Raw genomic sequence first — 19,516 nt, forward strand, 5'->3', positions numbered from 1 at the left:
TTTCAGTACAACAGCGGCAGAAATGGCCCTAATCCTTCAGAGGAGGGCTGGAGGAAGGACCTGGTTGTGAAAGGTGGTTTAATAGGGTTTTAGAACAGGGTCAAAAAGTATGGTGGCATTGGGTGCTTGAGGGAATAGCTCTTAGCCATAGCCCCCACTCCAGTATAACGTGTGCTTCTGCAACAGATTTGCCATTAAATTTCTTGTATGATTTCAGTATTTGAGACCAGCCACCCAACCTCAATAGAGTGAAAGGATCTTTTCAGTAAGTTATATAAGCATATCTCTTAATTATGGGCCATACAGTGGGATGCACAAACCTAAAGGACAAACATGGGAATTGTCATCTCTTCAGTTAGAAGCCCAGCCCGTTATTTGGGGGGTTTTGCTATACAGATCCATAGGCTAGCTTTTTTTTTTTTTTTTTTTTGCTGAGGAGAGATGATTATAGAGCGTCTATTTTTCAAGTTGGGCTTCCCCCAGTTGTTCAGTTGTCCAGACACAGTTGAACTCTCATGTTGGAAAACCTGCAGAGGTAAGCAAGAGTTTGTTTCTCAGTGGGATTGCTGCTGCATGTCAGCAAGTGAAAATTAGAGGGGCAGAATATGAAGTATAGCAAGGATACGGACAACAATAACATTGCTCTGTATACCAGCTGTCTTTTCGCTACTAGAACTTCCATACACCGCCTCTCTTTCCCCACGGTAAATGTTAGTTAAATGCCATTCACAGCAGGAATCCAAAGCCTTGCAACATTTGTGGTACTCCCCTTGGTACTTCTCATTCTTAAGGAATATCACCAGTGGTTGTATCTTCTTCCCCCCCCCCCCCCCCACAGTCCTTGGTGTGGTCTCTTCTTGACATTAGATAACATCTAAAATAACTTATAACAATCCATCAAAGGCAGAAAGTCTCTGTTCTACATTTCAATCAATTGTAGGATGCAGCTTATTTCATGGGTGGGATAGGCCTGTTGGCATGACAGGCAGCTACATGGTGTGTATGTGAGAGAACTTTCTCCGCTCTGCGAACTGCTATGTGGGCGCTCTGCTTCATGTTGTTGTGGGCAAGGGAGCCTAAGAAGGAATCAGAATCCATATCTTGTTGAGCCATTGACATTTCTCCCCCACCTCAGTGGCTTTCATACACTGTGGAGTGGGTTTATCTCGGGGCTGGAGAGCCTGCAGGCAGTGGCAGCTCTGTATCCATGTAAGCCCTGATGATTGTTGCTGGGAGGAAAATCGGGTGGGCATGCAAAAGCAGAGGGACGTGCAGAGCCCAAATTTGGAGTTTTACATTCTGTGCCCCTTTTGTACAGGGAGGGGTAAAGTTCATATCCTGAAATCTGTTTCCAATCTGAATTTCTAAAAGGTGAATCATTGTCATCTTGCCTCAAAGTAGAGGTAGGACACAGAGCATGGGGAGGTGACAAATGTACAGAACAAATTCTAAAACCGTAGAACAAAGGAAACACTTAAAGAACAGGTTTCAGAGTAGCAGCCGTGTTATTATGTATTCGCAAAAAGAAAAGGAGTACTTGTGACACCTTAGAGACTAACATTTATTTGAGCATAAGCTTTCGTGAGCTACCACTTGCTTCATCGGATGCATTCAAATAAATTTGTTAGTCTCTAAGGTGCCACAAGTACTTAAAGAACAAATATTTGTAAAGGGGAGGTTAGTGATTACTGTTTTATGTAGCTTGAACTATTTCTACAGGGAAAATTTTATTCATTGGTGATTGTCAATGGTTTTTTATTTGTCAAGACAGTTACAAATTTCAGAAACAATGCTGTTGCGTAAATTTCTGGCACATAAAACACCCTTGTGTTAGGTCTGTTCTTTTTCTCTTTGTCGTAAGATCTTTTTCCAGCATTTCTCTTCAGTGCTATCAATCCTCCTTAAAGCTTCCAAAAGTGCTGAAAGAGCTGTCATCAGAAGAAATATTTTTTGTCTTGATCATTCTCTTCGGATTTGAGGTGTAGCAATTCACCCTCAACTCCAGACCCGTTCTTGGCATCACAGACCTTCATGGAGACTATTTAATTTCCTCAGCGTCAGTGTGTTGGTCCAACATTGTTTGCACAACAACATTATATGGACCAAAACACTGACACTGAGCAAATTAAATTGTCTCCATGAAGGTCTGTGATGTGATAATAAAATGCAATCAATCTTATTCCCTACCCCCTGATTTGTGATGTGAATATGCAGGCTTTGATATGTTTTGGTGGTGGTAAGGAGGAAATCATTCAGAAAACTCAAATCTATGCTGCTGCTTACTTTCCTTATTGGTTTTGAAGGATAATGATAAAGCTTCTAAATCAGTCAGATGTAACTTAGAATCATCGAAATGTAGGGCTGGTAGGGACCAGTTGCAGTTAGACATGTATCATAGGCTCCAAAATGAGATTGTGCATTTTTAGTAAGAGGTTTTGCAAATCCTAATACCTACCTTCGCATGCAATTTGAATTTGAAGAAAGGACTGTCATGGAGGTCTGTCTAGTCCAGTATCCTGTCCCTGGCCAGTTCCAGATGCTTCAGAGGAAGGTGCTAGATACCCCCTAGTGGACCTTTGTAGAAAACCTGCTCGTTGGGAAGTGTCTTGCAAGTCACAATAATTGGTTATGCCATTAATTGTGAGGCTGTAATACTTTCTGGTGTGAGAGAGCTAGAGAATATACCAGAGGTACTGGAAGTTTGTCTCTGATGTAATATGAACTGTTTATTAGACTAATTTTTTAAAATCCTGTTACATTCTTGTCCTCAATGGTACCTTGTGGCAGAGAGCTCTATAGTTCAATTATGTATTGTCCCTATAAAAGTTTCCTTTTCAATCTTAAATGTTTTGCCTTTCGATTTCTTTGCATGTCCTCAGACTTCTAGGGAGTGGGGTGGAGCTGCAGCATCTTAAAAACCTGATCTGTTCCACATTTGAAGTGAGTGAAAAGGTCCTGCTCTTTGTGCAGAATTGTCTCCTTTGCAACTAATAGAAACAGACTCATTTGAGTTTGCTGGCTCTAGTAGGCTCCCTGCAATCATTGTCGTCAAAAGGGAGAAGTCCCCTTGAACACACTGTGGACCATTCCTTTGTGTGGCTTTAGTAGTACAGGACTTGTGGTGCTGTATGCATCTTTTAAGAACAACTTGTAATTCCTGGGTTGGATAATATATTCATGAATCTTATGGTTTAGCTCATGCCATTGCCAGAATGATAGGTGAAAGCTCCAAGAGTGAATGTGGCGGTGTATCCAACAGTGGCCCTGACTTCCACCTGCTGTCCTTTCTGCATGGTTCTGGAAAACCATGTTGACTTACGTTTGGGAAAGGAGAGACTGGAAAGCTATCCTCCCTACACAGGCTAAAGATGAGGTGGTTGTGTAGTCTGTCGTGTATGGTAGTTGTAAGGTGCATATGTCTGTGGGTAATGGAGTAGAGGGTATGAACTGTTAGATGCCTGACTTTCAACTCCCTTGGTAGTATGAATGTCCTTTGGCCCAGCCCAAACTGGGGACACACTGTATTGTGCTGGGGTATGAATGTCCCTGGTGTCTTCTTAATCTTAAAAGCCCTGGCAAAGCAGAGAGTTTTTTTCGTGAATAGAAGCATCTTTGTGAAGGCACCCAGCTGGCTCAGCAGCCCTGGTGCTCACTGAAAGATACAAGAATGACTTTAAAATAAACGTTAGGTTAGTGGTATCCCTTACAGCAATATCTTCCATGTGTCTGTAAATGTAGGTCAGTGTTATGAACTGTCTTGACAGTGTTCCTTGATAGCTGGACAGTTATTTTTATTTTATTTTTTTTTAAAGGATATAGTTTTTGTGCTTAGAGGACTTTTTTTTTTTTTAAACCTCCTCTTAAATTGTGTATGTGGTGGAGGAGCTTACTCTTTAAACCAGAAGTATAGAATAGCCATATTTAGATCAGTACTTGCATTTCCCTGTGATGCAGTACAGTGCGGCGCTTATGCAGACCTATGTGAATTAATGCTCATGGGAAATGGATTTATGAATAGGATACCATGCTGGGAGAAGATGACCCACTTGTCAATTGAATTAATGATTAGCAAAAAGTACATCCAGCTCCTCTGCTGAGGAGAGCAGATGTCTGATGCACAGCTAGCAGCAGAAGTCTATTAAGATTTATTGGAAATGCTAAAAAAAAAAAAAAAAAAAAGTAATGTAGAGGAGACTAGCCAGCCTGACACAATGTTGTCTAGGAGTGACGACTTACTGAATGCATCAGCTGTCACTTGGAAGGGCCAGGCACCTGTTCCCCCTTCCCTTTGAAGTCCAAATGCCTTGTCTTTTGGCCCAGTATTAGCCACCAAATGGAGGAGGAGGATGATCCAAGATGGGTTTCCATTAGGGCTCTCAAGTGATTAAAAAAGATTAATCGCATGATTAATTGTGCAGCTGATAATAGAATACCATTTATTTAAATATTTTTGGGCGTTTTCTACATTTTAAAATATATTTATTCCAGTTACAACAAAGAATACAAAGTATTCTGGTCACTTTGTATTTTTTATTACAAATATTTGCACTGTAATACAAAAGAAATAGTATTTTTCAATTCACCTAATACAAGTACTGTAGTGCAATCTCTTAATCATGAAAGTTGAATTTACAAATGTAGAATTACAAAAAAAAACCTCAATCCAAAAACAAAACAATGTGAAACTTTAGAGCTTACAAGTCCACTCAGTCCTACATCTGTTGTTCAGCCAGTCTTTCAGACAAACAAGTTTGTTTACATTTGCAGAAGATAATGCTGCCCGTTTCTTGTTTACAGTGTGGGAATAGGTGTTTGCATGGCACTGTTGTAGTTGGCATTACAACGTATTTACGTGTCAGATATGCTAAACATTTGTATGCCCCTTCATGCTTCAGCCACCATTCCAGAGGACAAGCTTCCATGCTGATGAGGCTCATTTAAAAAAAATAAGAATTATTAAATTTGTTGCTGAACTCCTTGGGGGAGAAATGTATGTCTCCTTCTTCTCTGTTTTACCCGCATTTCGCCATATATTTCATGTTATAGCAATGTCAGATGATGACCCAGCATATGCGGTTCATTTTAAGAACACTTTCACTGCAGATCTGACAAAAATGCAAAGAAGGTACCAATGTGAGATTTCTAAAGATAGCTACAGCACTCAAGCTAAAGTTTAAGAATCTGAAGTGCCTTCCAAAATCTGATCGGGATGGGGTGTGGAGCATGCTTTCAGAAGTCTTAGAAAAGCAACACTCCGATGCAGAAACTACAGAACCTGAACCACCAAAAAAGAAAAATCAACCTTTTGGTGGTAGCATCTGACTCAGATGATGATGAAAATGAACATGTGTCAGTCCTCCCTGCTTTGGATCGTTATCGAGCAGAACCCATCATCAGCATGGACTCATGTCCTTTGGAATGGTGGTTCAAGCATGAAGGGGCATATGAATCTTTAGCGCATCTGGTAGTGAGTTAATCACATGAGTAAACTGCTATTAATCAACAGCCCTAGTTTCTTCTTCAAGTGTTTGCTTGTGTCAATTCCATTCTAGGTGTGTGCGCAGCCACATGCACAGTCGTCGAAGTTTTTTGCCTTAGCAGTATCTCTAGGGTCAGCTGTGGTGCCCCCTTGAGTGCCCAGCACCAGAGGGGAAGGGGGCTTCAGGCGAAGGACCTCTGTCAGGGGACATGTCCGCCCCAGAGCTTCACGGGGGTACCACTGTGGTCTGACCCCCTAGCCCAGCCTGGGATCCATCTCCGACTCCTAAGAGTGGCCAGGGACCCTGGCTTCTCCTAGGGCCCTTGTTGCCCGAAGCAGCCCCGATGGCAAAAGAGCAAGCAGGTCATCTGGCACTACAGATGCAGTGAGCAGAGCAGCAGGTTCCAACAGCTAAGGAGCCATCCCCCGATGGGCAAGGGGAACCCGCCCCTTCCCTGGTGGTGCAGTCGGTTTTGTCATCTCCAAATTGGCAGTCCCCCCGATGACTTCAAGGAGCACCAGGTTCTCCTTAAAAGGGTGGCTACCAAATTGAACTTGGAGATTGAAGAGTTGGTGAAAGAGTCCAACCTCTTTAATGTTATATCCTCCACCACCCCAGCCCAGGCCGTGTTGCCCGTCTACCCAGGGTCCTTAAGATTGCCAAATCGCTGTTGTAGACCCCCTCTTCCATTCTCCCTACTTCTAAAAAGGTGGAAAAGAAGTACTACGTCCCTGCAAAGGGATTTGAATATCTGTACACGCACCCTCCAGTGGAGTCATGGGTCATGTCCACTGTTAATGAAAGGGACAGGCAGAGCCAAGTCAGTGGCACGCTGAAAAACAGAGACACCAAGAAACTGGACTTGTTTGGCAGAAAAATTTATTCAACAGCCAACCTGCAATTTCAGGTGTCTAACCACCAGGCCCAGTTAGGCAGATACAATTTTAATCTCTGGGACTCCCTTAGCAAATTCAAGGAGACCTTCCCACACGACCGAGCCCAGGAGTTTGCCGGTTTAGAGGAGGAAGACACAGTGGTGCAAGAAGGGCCTTCCAGATGGCCTGGGGTGCCACGGACTCAGCAGCCTGGGTTGTCGCCTCTGCGGTGGTCATGAGGCGCAGCTCTTGATTACAGTCCTCTGGGTTATCCCAGGAGATGCATTCAGGACCTCCCGATTGAGGGAGTGGGGCTCTTCTCCGAGCTCATGGCTGCAAGGCTCTACGGACTTAAAGACTCCCGTGCCACCCTCCACTCCTTGGGCCTTCTTAGCCTGCTGAGGAATATGAAGCTGTTTCATCTTCCTCCGCTTCCCCAGTCTAGGTCCTGAGGGACTCCCGGCTAGGATAGAGAAAAGGGGTTTAAGTGGAGACACCCGTTGTCTTCCCATTCGCCTGCTCAGCCTGGCCCTCCCAGAAACCCAGGCATTTTTGAGGGTGCGCTTGAGGACGGCACCCCAGTACCCTCCCAGGATCCACCCTGCTACTCAACCACCTGCACCCCTTCCGGTTGGCCTGGTCACGGCTGACCTCAGATTGTTGGGTGCTCAACATAAGATCTTCAGATTACACCCTGCAGTTTGTGGCCAACCCTCCCACCCACCCCCCCTTCCCTGTCCCTCTTCAGGGACCCTTCTCACGAGCAACTTCTTGTTCAAGGGGTAGAAAACCTCCTGTACCTGGGGGCAGTGGAGGAGGTCCCTTAGGACATGAAAGGGAAAGGGTTCTACTCCCGCTACTTCCTAATCCTGAAAGTAAAAAGGTGCTGGACCTGAGTCGCCTCAACAAGTTGAAGTTTTACATGATATCCCTGGTCTCCATGATCCCCACCCTGGATCTGGGAGACTGATACGCCACCTTGGACTTGAAGGACGCATATTTCCATTTTCCTGGGACACAGACACTTCCTCCAGTTTGTGTTGGGCCAGCACCATTTCCAATTCACAGTGCTGCCCTTCGGTCTCCTGTCAGCCCCGAGAGTGTTCACAAAGTGCATAGCACCAGTGGCCATTTACTTGAGGTGTCGAGGTCTTCAAATTTACCCTTATCTCGACGACTGGCTAATAAAGGGCCAGTCCTGGGATCTGGTGCAACAGCATCTCGATCTGGTTTGCTCCATCTGTCACATCTTGGGGCTGTTAATAAATGAGAAAAAGTCAACCTTGGTTCTAGTGCAGCTCATAGAGTTCATCGGCATGGTCCTCGACTCTACTCAGGCCAGACCTTCCTCCCCGAGACCTGGTTCCGAGCCATGGCAGACCTGATCTTGTGCATGGAAGCCCACTCTCTTACCACCACTCATGCGTGCCTGCAATTGGGCCACATGGTGGCTGGCACTTACATGGGCCGGCACATGCGGCTCAATCTCAGGCCCCTGCAGGTGTGGCTAGTGTTGGTCTACATCCCCAACAGACACAGAATTGACCGTGTAGTCAGGGTCCTGGACCTCATACTGTCATCACTCATATGGTGGCAGAATTCTGCACTGGTGTTGGAGGGAGTTCACTTCGTGGCTCCATCCCCATCAGTGACCCTCGTCTCTGATGTGTCGGGCCCGGAGTGGGGAGTCCACCTGGGCGATCTCAGCACACAAGGTCATTGGTTGAGTCACGATCGCTCCTTACACATCGTCAGGGAGTTCGGAGCGGTTCGCTTGACCTGCCAAGCCTTCCTACCTCACATAGAAAGCACGGTGGTCCAGGTCAGGAGGGACAATACAGCTGCTATGTTCTATGTCAACAAGCAAGGCGGGGCCAGATCATCTGCCCTTTGCCAAGCTTTTGGACTGCTGTGTACAACATGATATCCATCTCATAGCTGCATGACACCACACCACGCCCTGTCCCCACCCCAGGTCCAGAAACAGTTTGGCAGATAGCCTCAGTAGGGCCTTCTCGTCTTGCCACGAGGGGTCCCTTCGTCCAGAAGTGGTCAGCCTCATCTTCCAGAGGTGAGGGACTCCCTGGGTGGACCTGTTCACATCCAGGCAGAACAGGAAATGCCACTTTTCTGTTCAATTCTGGGGATTCACAGAGGCTCCCTGTAGGACGCTTTTCTGCTCCCGTGGTCGGGGCTCTGATGTACGCCTTCCCTCCCGTGCCGTTAATTCACAGAGTCCTCATGAAGCTCAAGCAGGACAGGGCAAATGTGATCCTCGTACTGCCGGCGTGGCCACGCCAGCACTGGTTCAGCACGGTGCTGGGCCCTCTCTGGCTGCTCCATTACAGCTACTGCTCCAGCCAGACCTGCTATCCCAAAACCACGGCAGGCTTCTGCATCCAAACCTGGTGGTGCTGCACCTGACGGCTTGGCTACTGCATGGTTAAATGCAGGGGAGCAGGAGTGCTCGGCCAGTGTCTAACAGGTCCTGCTGGGCAACAGAAAGTCCTTCACCCGAGTGACCTACCTGGCCAAATGGAAATGGTTCGCTTGTTGGACCTCGGATAAAGGCATTCTGCCTGAGCAGGCCTCACTGCAGTTAATCCTGGACTACCTTCTACATATCAAGCTCCCCAGCCTGTCCCTTTCATCTATTAAGGTCCACTTGGCCACTATCTCAGCCTTCTATCTGCTGCTCAAGAGTAGGTCAGTTTTTGCCTAGGACGTGACTGCCAGGTTCCTCAAGGGCCTCGAGCACCTCTATCCGCCTATCAGGGACCCAGTCCCTCTGTCAGACCTGAAACTTGTTCTGTCACAGCTTCCGGGACCCCCCTGTTAGAGCCTCTGGCTTCCTGTTCTCTCCTTCTCCTTTCCTGGAAGGTCCCATTCTTGGTTGCAATAATATCTGCCCGCAGGGTCTCTGAGATTAGGGTGCTTACCTTGAAACCACCCTATACGGTCTTTTACAAAGCCAAGGTCCAGCTGCAGCTACACCCGGCTTTCCTGCCCAGGGTAGTCTCACAGTTTCATACGGGCCAGGACATTTCCTTACCTGTCTTTTTTTTTTTTTCTAAATCTGCACAAGTCAGAGAAGGAGCATAGGTTGCATTCTCTAGATGTCAGGAGGGCATTAGCCTTCTAAATTGAAAGGACCAAGCCATTCTGCAAGTAGACGCAACTGTTTGTCGCAGTGATCGACAGCGTGAAAGGTCATCCAGTATCTGCTCAAAGAATTTTTTCTTGGATCACTCCCTGTATTCGCTGCTGCTCCGATCAGGCAAAGGCGCCCCTTTGGGCGATCATTACCACCCATTCAACCAGGGCACAAGCCTCTTCAGCAACTTTCCTAGCCAAGTGCCTATCCAGGAGATCTGTAGGGCGGCCACCTAGTCATCTGTCCACACATTTGCGTCCCATTACACGCTTACCCAGCAGGTCCAGGATGATGTTGGCTTCAGTAGAGCAGTGCTGCAAGCCGCAAGACAGTGAACTCTGAGCCCACCTCTGAAATTACTGCTTGAGTCACCTAGAATAGAATAAGCAAGCATGTGAAGAATAAATGGTTACCTACCTTTTCGTAACTGTTGTTCTTAGAGATGTGTTGCTCATGTCCATTCCATCACCTCCCTTTCTCCCTCTCTGTCGGAGTTGCCTGCAAGAAAGAACTGGGAGGGCATAGGGCTGGCGGCGCCTAATATACCGACGCATGAGCACAGCACTAAAGGGGACGCCACAGCTGACCCTCTGGATACCGCTAAGGCAAAAATCTGCAACGACTCTGCATGTGGACGCGCACACACCTAGAATGGAATGCATGTGAGCAACACATCTCGAAGAACAACAGTTACGAAAAGGTAGGTAACCGTTTTTTCCATTCATTGGTTCTCTTCTACAGCTGCAGGAGGGATTTTATTTTGAAGAAAAACCATATCTGATATACACCCAGCTTTTAGGGCCTGTTCCTCCTGCTGGTTAGGCTAGAATTTAGCCACATGCCCATGCTGAGGCTGTGGATGGTAGTGTCATGGGTACATGCTGTGATGCCCACCATTTTGTAAAGTAAGTAGATTTAAATTAAATCTGGCAAGTGCAAGCTGTAGGAGGGGCAAAGGAAGGCAATAGCTTCCCCTAGTGGCGTCAGAAAATACTTTAGCCAATGACTTCCACTTATGACATTGGGATCTTTGTTTGCCCCTTCCAATATGTGTACTACAGGGCTGGCTTCCTTCCTTCCTTTATAAAATATATAATGAAGTTCCTAGCCCCAGCTCTTCCAGCGTCTGATGTTAATATATCCGTGCCCTAATTATGAACGAGGGCCTCATATTCCTACCCCAAGGCAGGCAACCATCATTGACCTGTCTTACAGATAACCTTGTGCAACCTGTATTACCTTATTTCAGGCAGAGCTGTGACTAGACCACAGCTATGTAATACGACAGACCCAAGTCTCAACCATGCTGCCTTTCGGAATGAATGCACCATATTATGTGCCTGGCTATGCTGCTTATATCCATTGATCTCCTCACTAAAGCACACTCTTCTCACAGAACTGGCAATGGAACCCAGGAATCCTAATACCTAATGTTCCAGTACTGTTCCACAAATAATTGTGTAACAGACTGGCAAAATGTTTCCATACTGTGCTCTAGGGGCTTATTCACATAAAGGACAATGAGGTAGTACTGCTACTGTTTACTCCTGTAGTTCAAGGAAGGGACATCTTTGCTGTGGAACTGAAGGCCCTGTTCTTATCATGGGTCCAAACCTTGCTCATGAGCCACGTGGGGGAAAAACAATGTGTGGTCATGTAATTAAAGACTCTGTAATGGATAGGCACACGGCAGCTGAACTGAGGTTGCCTGGGCAACCTCGGTTCTGGCACTTCCTAACTTACCAAAGCTTGATTTAGGTCAGGGGTGCCCAAACTGCCGCCCATAGGCCGCACGTGTCCCACCAGAGCATTTTACAAGGCCTGTGGCCTGCTTCAACACTAATGGCAGATTGATTAATGTTTTCATGTTCACATCATTTTAGTTTACATGAGTGTGTGTAAATAGACAATACTGTACATAAATGGTCTCTATCCAAATACATACAAAACAAGCTGAATTTAAAATATAAATCAATACAGGTGACTTTAAATCTGTTTGGCGCACACAAGGTTGTGCTTAGGTTTATGTGGCCCTTTTTGTAATAAGGTTGGGCAGTGCTGACATAGGTAAAAGACTGTAAATGTCACATCACTCTTTGTATACCATGTATATATAAAAGTAGCATTTGGATGCCTCATGGCATTGCTGAAGTACTACCAAGCCTTTCAACGTTAAGCCGTCAGTCTGAATCCAGCCCAGCTCTGTAGGGAAGCAGTTCCCATCTAATGCATATTTGGTGGCCGCAATGTGAGATGAGTGTGGTGGGCCTTGGTACCCACCACATCAAACACATCAAACTTGCCACTATGCTTTGCACTGATTGGCAGACTTGGAGGAAAGGCTAAGAACTGTAAGGACCATGGGGAGAGTATTATTACTGTTACCCCTAGCTGAAGCTGCCAGATTGGGGTTGAAGCTTCTGGAAGGGGGTGGGTGGATGCATGCATGTGTTTGTAAAACTTCCTCTACTTCAGCCCTGTAGACAGAGGACTTAGTTCACCAGGGATGTCAAGCTGATACCTTTCACCTGCACTAAATTCACACAACTTTTTAAACTGAATATTAACATTATGTACAAATACCTTATAACATAATTTGTATAATATGTTACACTTGGAGTTGCACAAAACTTGGCCTCAATGTGTAAACATCTGACATTTTTCTCTTCTGAAGGATGTCTTTTTCTCCCCCTTAACAGTAATGGAATATGAGGGGTCCAGTTGCAAAAACACATCCCTTGATGTGTCCTCTAATTAGATAGCAGTAGAAAAGGTGGAACAAAATCCTATATAGCCTGACTCTGCATCACGAACCAGTAGAAATGAGGAGGAGATGAAATGTGATGGTTCTCTGATGAAGTGATTAGCTGTTGTTGACACTATTTGTCTAAACGTTTGCAAAGGCAATTTTGGACTATTTTGTTTGTCTCCTCCTTCTCTTTAATATTTTTTTCTCTACATCTTGAACTGTTAGTCTCCCTTCCAAGCCACAAAGCCACCATAAAATTCTCTCCAGATTGCATTGCTGCTGAGTTATTTGGACTTGCTAAATAGCAAGGTCGCTTGTTAAACTATCATATAATCTTAAACTGGGATTTTGTGTTGGAAACTCTTAAAGTATCAGACTCAAAACATATAATTTAGTTTTTGTTTGCTTTGTAACTGTTTTTTGCTACATTTTAAAATAGCTTTAAATGTGAATATCTTCATTGAGGATTTGTTGTGTCCCACCCTACTTGATGCTGTAGAGCTGCTTCTGAATCTGTATGATCAAGTTCACTTCCTCGTTAGCAGGGCTGCAATGAGGCAAACACTGGAATATGACTTTTCTGCATGTGGAAAATAAAGACCTGATGCTCTGAATAAGAACTAAGGGTGCTCAGCTCTTTCTATTTACCATCAAGTATGTTTGCATAATTAAAAAAAAATTGACGTTTTAGAATCAATTAACAAGTGTAGTTCTTTTGTGTTGCATGTTTTCTATTAAGATAGCCATTAGTTTTGATTTCAAGAGGGGAAACTGCTCTCTCATTGACAAAGCATGTATGTATCTTTTCCTTTCTCCCAGGGTCTATACAGACCTTCCCCAAATCCTCAACAACTTGAAACACCCACGTTTTGAGTTTACCGAAGATGAGGGAGAAGCAGACATCCTCTACAACTTTTCCCACTTCAAAGATTACAGGTGACAGCTATTTCCTTGCAAGTACAAATTATCTGGCTGCCATATAAAAAGCTCTGTTCCATGGAGTGGTCTTTTTAAGTGATCTCCATCTCTTGTAGGAAACTAAGTGAAGAGAGGCCCCATGTGATGTTGAATCAGTTTCCATGTGAGCATCTCCTGACAGTCAAGGATTGTCTAGCATCTATATCTAGACGAGTTGGAGGGACGGAGGGGCCAAAATGGCTGCCTCGTACTTTTAACCTTCACACAGAATTACCCCAGTTTATCAGCTATTTTCAGCAACGTGAGAGGAGGTAGGCCATGTTGCTGTTGCTTGTCTTGCAATTTCCTAACCAACTTTCTCCAAGTACCAGCAAGTGCATGTTTTGGGTTAATTGGATTAAACAGCTCTTCTTCTGCCATTAATTTGTACTAGCTGCATTTCACTTATGTTCTAGTGGATTTTATCTGAAAAGTGTGGGCTTTACTTATTCGTTTTAATTCCAAAATATGTATTGTGACATACTGTGAAATACATAGGGTGGAATCATTGACTCCATTGAAGTCAGTGGCAAAATTCCATTTTACAAATGTACGAAGATTTACAACTTTTGTGTGGGCAGATAGCTTTCTCTGTGAGCCAATGGCAATTTAAAGCAGTTTAAAGTAGAGCAGTGATTGTGCCCAGTTTTCTTGGTTAAAACACATTTCCAAGCGGAAGTCAAATTTAGAATTAACCTTGGACTCCCTTAGAGAGGCTGAAAGAAAACAGACTCTGATTCTCGTTAGGCGTTCTGTGTTACCTTACTCATAAGCACTTCCTGTCACAGCAATCTCCTCCGGATCCAGGAGAACTGACCGTAACAAGGAATTTGTCTGGTAGGATACGTCTACGCTTACAGCCGTGTGTACAGAACAGACCATGCCCAATTGGCATGGGTAAAAATAGCAGTGTAGATGGTGAGGCATGCCTTAGGCAAGCAGAGTAGATTAGAATGCCCTAGACACCTGAACCCCAGGTTTTATACTGTACACAGGGCTCTCTACACACCAATCAGCACTTCTTTCATCTGCAATGCTATTTTTAGCAGGCTAATGTCCTGCTGGCAGAGCCTTTCCCCACCACTGTGAAAGGCTCCAGCAGCAGGGAAAGGGTTTGGCTACTAGAACCTTTCACTGGGTCATGTAGCTACACACTGTAGTGACAAATGTGGACACTTGCCTTTCACTGCAGTGTGTAGCTACACATGTCCCTGTACTCGGCATGCTGCCATAAAGCGTAGACGTACCCTTAGTGAGGGACTGGGGGCAGTTGATGTCTTGCTCTTTCACCAAAATAACCCCTATCTTGTCTCCCAGTTAGCTCCCTGATTGTCCTGGGGGTTGTGATTGATAGATGATCCTGGAACCATCTAGCTGCTTCTCTCTCTTCTCAAGACACTGTTTCTTTACCTCCTGAATGGACTTAACCATGAGGGGAAATTTTAAATGTATGTTCTTAGCCTGTAGTATTCTGATTGTTGGTTAACAACAAGTATGTGCAAGAGGTGATCATGAAGCCAGAGTGTGTGTGTGTGTGTTGGGGAGGGAGTTTCAAAATCTACTCTTTCAGTGAAAACACAGATCCTTCACTAAAACTAGTACTGCACACTGGTATTAAAACTTAACCACAGGCAGGCTTCCAGATCACCTAGAGAACCTTCTCTGCATGCCTTCACAAATTCATTGGGGAAGACGGGACCTCCAGGGTCACCTTGCTATTGCTCAGTAGCATGAACAGACTAAAGACCTGCATATCGCTCCTACTTTGTCCAAAGCTTTTTGAAGAGTCCAGCCTCTTCAGATATCTAGGTAGTGGAAAGAGAGCGAGGAGAAGGTATGCTCTCCTGAGCTTGACAGGTGCGTTTGGGCAAGGGATTCACATTACTATGTTCAGTGTTCAGTCCCCAAAAGAATAGCTGTCTGTTATGTAACTTGGTTGGCTCAGAGGTGGCCTTGAGGAACCTAATTTACAATTTTTAAAGCACCCACCTAGAATGTTCTCAAACTTTGTGATCACCTGGTCAGAATGGGCTCTTGACCTACAAACAAGCACTTATGATGTAGTAATGTATGTATGAAGGAAAAAGGGATTTTACCAGTGGAAGTATGGTAGGCCCTTGCTGAAAAAGAAAGTGAGAGCTCCCAAAATCCTAGCTCATGTCAGCTGTGATCCAGGAGTCCTTGGTTCTTGCACCCTCCCCTGCTGCATCGAAAAGAACATTCGGATTGGTAATGCATCGGTCAGTATCAGCATGTGGTTCAGAATGGAGGTTGGCCAGTAAAACATGTAAAGATAAATGAGGTGCGCACTGACATGCTGTGGCCTTGACTGAGGTTTTTTTTTTGTTTGTTTGTTTTTTTTATTGTAGGGGAGAAGACAATCATTGGATATGCAAACCATGGAACTTGGCCAGAAGCCTAGACACCCACATCACCAACAATCTTCACAACATCATCAGGCACAGGGAAAGTAGCCCAAAGGTTAGAGGAAAGTAGGCTTCCCACTTGGTTTGAAGCAAGGTTGTTTTTTTTAACTTGATGCTCTTTGTAAGAATAAACAAGAGGGAAAATAATTTCATTCAAGAGGTTGTAATAGCTGGTATATGTTTCTGAGCATTTGCACATTAAAAGGGTGAACTCTTGATGAATTCATATTGAAATCTTAGCGTTGTGCGGTGTTAGAATATTTTTCTATTTGTTTGTAGTAGACCATGTCTGTCTGTTTAGGACAGAAATAAAATTTTCCCTGACCGTAATGAATGCTTAAATGTGTTGCTCCTTTTATGCTACTCAGTAAGAAATCTAGAAGATGAATTCCCACTTTCATGTAGCTTCTGTTGGCTGTAAATATAAGAAAGTTATTGCTACTTCCCTCAGGTTGATCATTTCTCTCAGTCTCACTGTTCATATGCGCAAAATGCTTCTTCCACCAATGATGGATACATCACATGGCTTTTTATAGGAAGCCAACAGTGTGTGGTCTTACATCAGACTGTCACACAAGCTTTATGTCCCGTGACTTAATAGAATATCTGTTTTGGACTATGTGCCTTTTTTGGAATTCCAACATCAAATTAAAAATGCATGAAGAATTACAGCATCCTTTAGTTCAGAGAAAGCTGATAATATATAAAGTGAGACTGTTTTGTTTGGTTGTTTTTAATAGAATACTTCTTAAAAAAAAAATCTGTTTAGTTTTTCTGTAAACTAGCCATTATTTCAAAAGCAGTTTTAGAGCTGTGTTTCTATACCAGTTAACCAAAACTAAGCAGTGTGTAGTTAAGGAGACAAAACAAAATGTTTTGTATCTTATCAAGCACCTTGTAAACAAAGGGAAAATGTGTTTTTAACAACATAATCAAGGTCCTAGGTATTATGGATCCAGTCTAATGTGCTGCAAGACATTCTTAACTTTTATGGCATCCTTGATGGCTGCCCTTGTTCCTCACCCCATACCCCGAAGTCTCACTATCTCCCCTCCGTCCATGCTTACTTTGTTCATTGGTAGCTGTCACACACCACCTCTTCCCCTAGATCAGTGGGTCTTAAAGCTGGCCCGCCACTTGTTCAGGGAAAGCCCCTGGCAGGCTGGGCCGGTTTGTTTACCTGCCGCGTCCACAGGTTCGGCCAATCGCGGCTCCCACTGGCCGCGGTTTGCCGTTCCAGGACAATGGGAGCCACAGGAAGCAGCGGCCAGCACATCCCTCAGCCCGCGCCACTTCCTGCAGCCCCCATTGGCCTGGAGCGGCAAACTGCGGCCAATGGGAGCCACGATCAGTCAAACCTGTGGACACAGCAGGTAAACAAACCAGCCCGGCCTGCCAGGGGCTTTCCCTGAACAAGCGGTGGACCAGCTTTGAGAACCACTGCCCTAGATAAATGAACACCAGCTCGTGGGGCTGAGGGAACTGAGAAGTTGGAGTAAAGGTGACTTCAGAGTAAAAGCAATTATGCTGCCATTTGTATGGCCATATAATTGCATTGCAAGTGAGGGCCTGAATTTTTTTGGCGGTGAAAAGTATCCTTGGACAACTGGAAGATGTCCGGTCATCTGAGGAGGACCAAATGTTGGGTTAGATTGAATCTTATGAAAAGGTTTATAATGTAAGCAGAGAATTAAATAGAAGATTTCAATGGAATGAGGAGGGTAGTACTTTAATTCTGTACGCTGACCTGATAAGAGAGCATGCACTCAGGCTATTTGGCTACAAACAAAGGCTACGTTGCTTATATTGAGGAACTTTTTAAAAAGGAAAACTTGGCTTAATGTGTGTTGGTAGAATATCTTGGACTGTCCGAACCCACTGATACCTGTTTCTGTCATCACCTACTGTGCATCTCATTCCTTAGGGTTTAATTGTGTTCAATCTCTGTGTTTTTGTTTTAGGTAGTGTCTAAGTATATTGAGAGTCCAGTATTGTTTCATCGGGAAGATGTGGGGATGGTTAAATTTGACATTCGTTACGTTGTGCTTCTGCGATCCATAAAGCCACTCAAGCTGTATGCTTATGATGTTTTTTGGCTGCGGTTCTCAAATCGGTAATAACCTTTTTTTTTTTTTTTTTTTTTCTCCTTTCTAGGAGTGAAGGAGTTAGCAGTATTAAATTGTGATCCCTTGCCTTTCCAAGATCTTATGTAATTAACAGTGTCTCTTTCCTTTATTTGTTAGCGCATTTTCACTTGATGACTTGGACGACTATGAGAAGCATTTTACTGTCATGAACTATGCTTCTGGTGTAACCTTAAAACAGGTAAGCAAGTGATACACGAAAAGCAAATGTCTTCAGTCAATCAAGATGCTGGTCCTTTATCTGTGACTGTCACCAGATGCCCTGATGCATATCCACCCAAACAAACTTGACAGGTTATACCTGTTCTGATGCAGCTATTTTCCCAGATTGCAGATCCAGAGCAAATAGTCATAGATTATGGCACAAATTTTACCTCTCTAATCAAATCCATGTAAAAAGTATTAAAAGGACATCTTACCACTGCCAAACTGATGGTTTAGTGTATGTTTTCACCACATAGTAAAAAGGACTGTCTGGTAGAAAAGCTTGGAACAAATAGTTCTCATTTTTGCACTTTCTAGACAGTGAAATTCCCCAGGACCTTATTTGGATTTGTACCATGTGTGTTGATAGATTCTGCAACTCATTACTCCTTCCTTTTCCGCCCTTTTTTTAAAAAAAAAAAAAAAAAAAAAATCCTGGCTCCTGGTGGGAATAATCTAGCAAACCAATCTCTAATGCCATTAAATTATTTTAGGTTCACTATGATGAATTTATTCCTCTGTTTGAGAAGCAATATCCTGAATATTCCTGGAAAACTGTGCAAGTAAGTCACCAATCCCTCTTATCCATATAAGATGTTCACTACATTTTTCTTTTAGGCACAGGTGTTTTTCAAAAGTTCAGGTGTTTTTTACCAGAGTAGTGAGTAAATGTCTCTTCAGTGCAGCAAAAGCCAGTAGTCCCAGAATTTTAAAGTCTGCAAATACAAAATGCTCAGTCATCTGTGTTACTATTATATTACGGTTTTAAGTTTTCCTCCATGAAAAGTTGTCATGGTATACTGTGCTTGGGAACAAAATTGGTGTGCTGATGGACAGACAGTGGAAGCAGAAGGCTGTATGTTTCCAAAAAGTTGCAGAGCTTGGTGGAGAACTCACCCCTAGTTGCAGAATGGCGCATAGATTCTAAGCTTTCATTTAAAACACTAATTTGTCACAATCATGAAGGCTGGCAAAACCTGGATTGTAAACAGACAGTGGCTGCAATGATATATCCACATGAATCTGCACGAAGCCTGAAACGGTACTACTTAACATGTGGACCAGTCCTTCCATTTCAGTAGGTTAACGCTGCTATTGAAAGATAACCATTTCAATAGCAACACGGTTAACTTTTTTTCGCTGCTGAACTTTTAAGCAAAGTTATTTAGAAACTTTGCTGACCTCAGCCCCAAACTGCTTCCCCAAGATATGGAAATAATATCAAAATAAGAAAGTGTCTACTGTACTGATTGAGGTTTTGGTATTTATTTTCATATTTAGTCTCTTAACTACATAAAGCTGCTGCTTAATTTGTAATCTGCAGCACTCTAACAAAACAGCTCCAAGGACCTTGTTATAGAATTTAGGTCCTTCTTGCAGTGTAGTACACAGCAGGCTGTTCTGAAGGGTGTGAATGCACACACTAGCCATTCTGGCATAGCAGATGGAAATGAGTACTTTACCAAGTACACCTTTCTGGTTCCTGCTCTTGAGGTGGTTACGCTATAAAGTTGGCTAGCACAGAGC

The 19,516-nt window shown here is 44.0% G+C and overlaps 1 protein-coding gene across 2 annotated transcripts in view; it reads left to right on the forward strand.

Moving 5' to 3' along the window:
* The window catches only part of TTLL12 (tubulin tyrosine ligase like 12), a 66,793-nt gene that overhangs the window by 41,786 nt on the left and 5,491 nt on the right, over positions 1-19,516 (forward strand). Inside the window, exons 7-12 of one of the 2 annotated variants that reach the window (XM_073316858.1) lie at positions 13,078-13,194; positions 13,293-13,487; positions 15,585-15,696; positions 17,603-17,754; positions 17,885-17,966; positions 18,484-18,552. In XM_073316858.1, the coding sequence (XP_073172959.1) occupies positions 13,078-13,194; positions 13,293-13,487; positions 15,585-15,696; positions 17,603-17,754; positions 17,885-17,966; positions 18,484-18,552 (727 nt within the window). The remainder of the gene's footprint in view (positions 1-13,077; positions 13,195-13,292; positions 13,488-15,584; positions 15,697-17,602; positions 17,755-17,884; positions 17,967-18,483; positions 18,553-19,516) is intronic. The other variant, XM_073316866.1, reaches the window with a different exon arrangement.

The sequence above is a fragment of the Lepidochelys kempii genome, chromosome 1 (genome assembly GCF_965140265.1).
Source record: "Lepidochelys kempii isolate rLepKem1 chromosome 1, rLepKem1.hap2, whole genome shotgun sequence".
Lineage (NCBI taxonomy): Eukaryota > Metazoa > Chordata > Testudines > Cheloniidae > Lepidochelys > Lepidochelys kempii.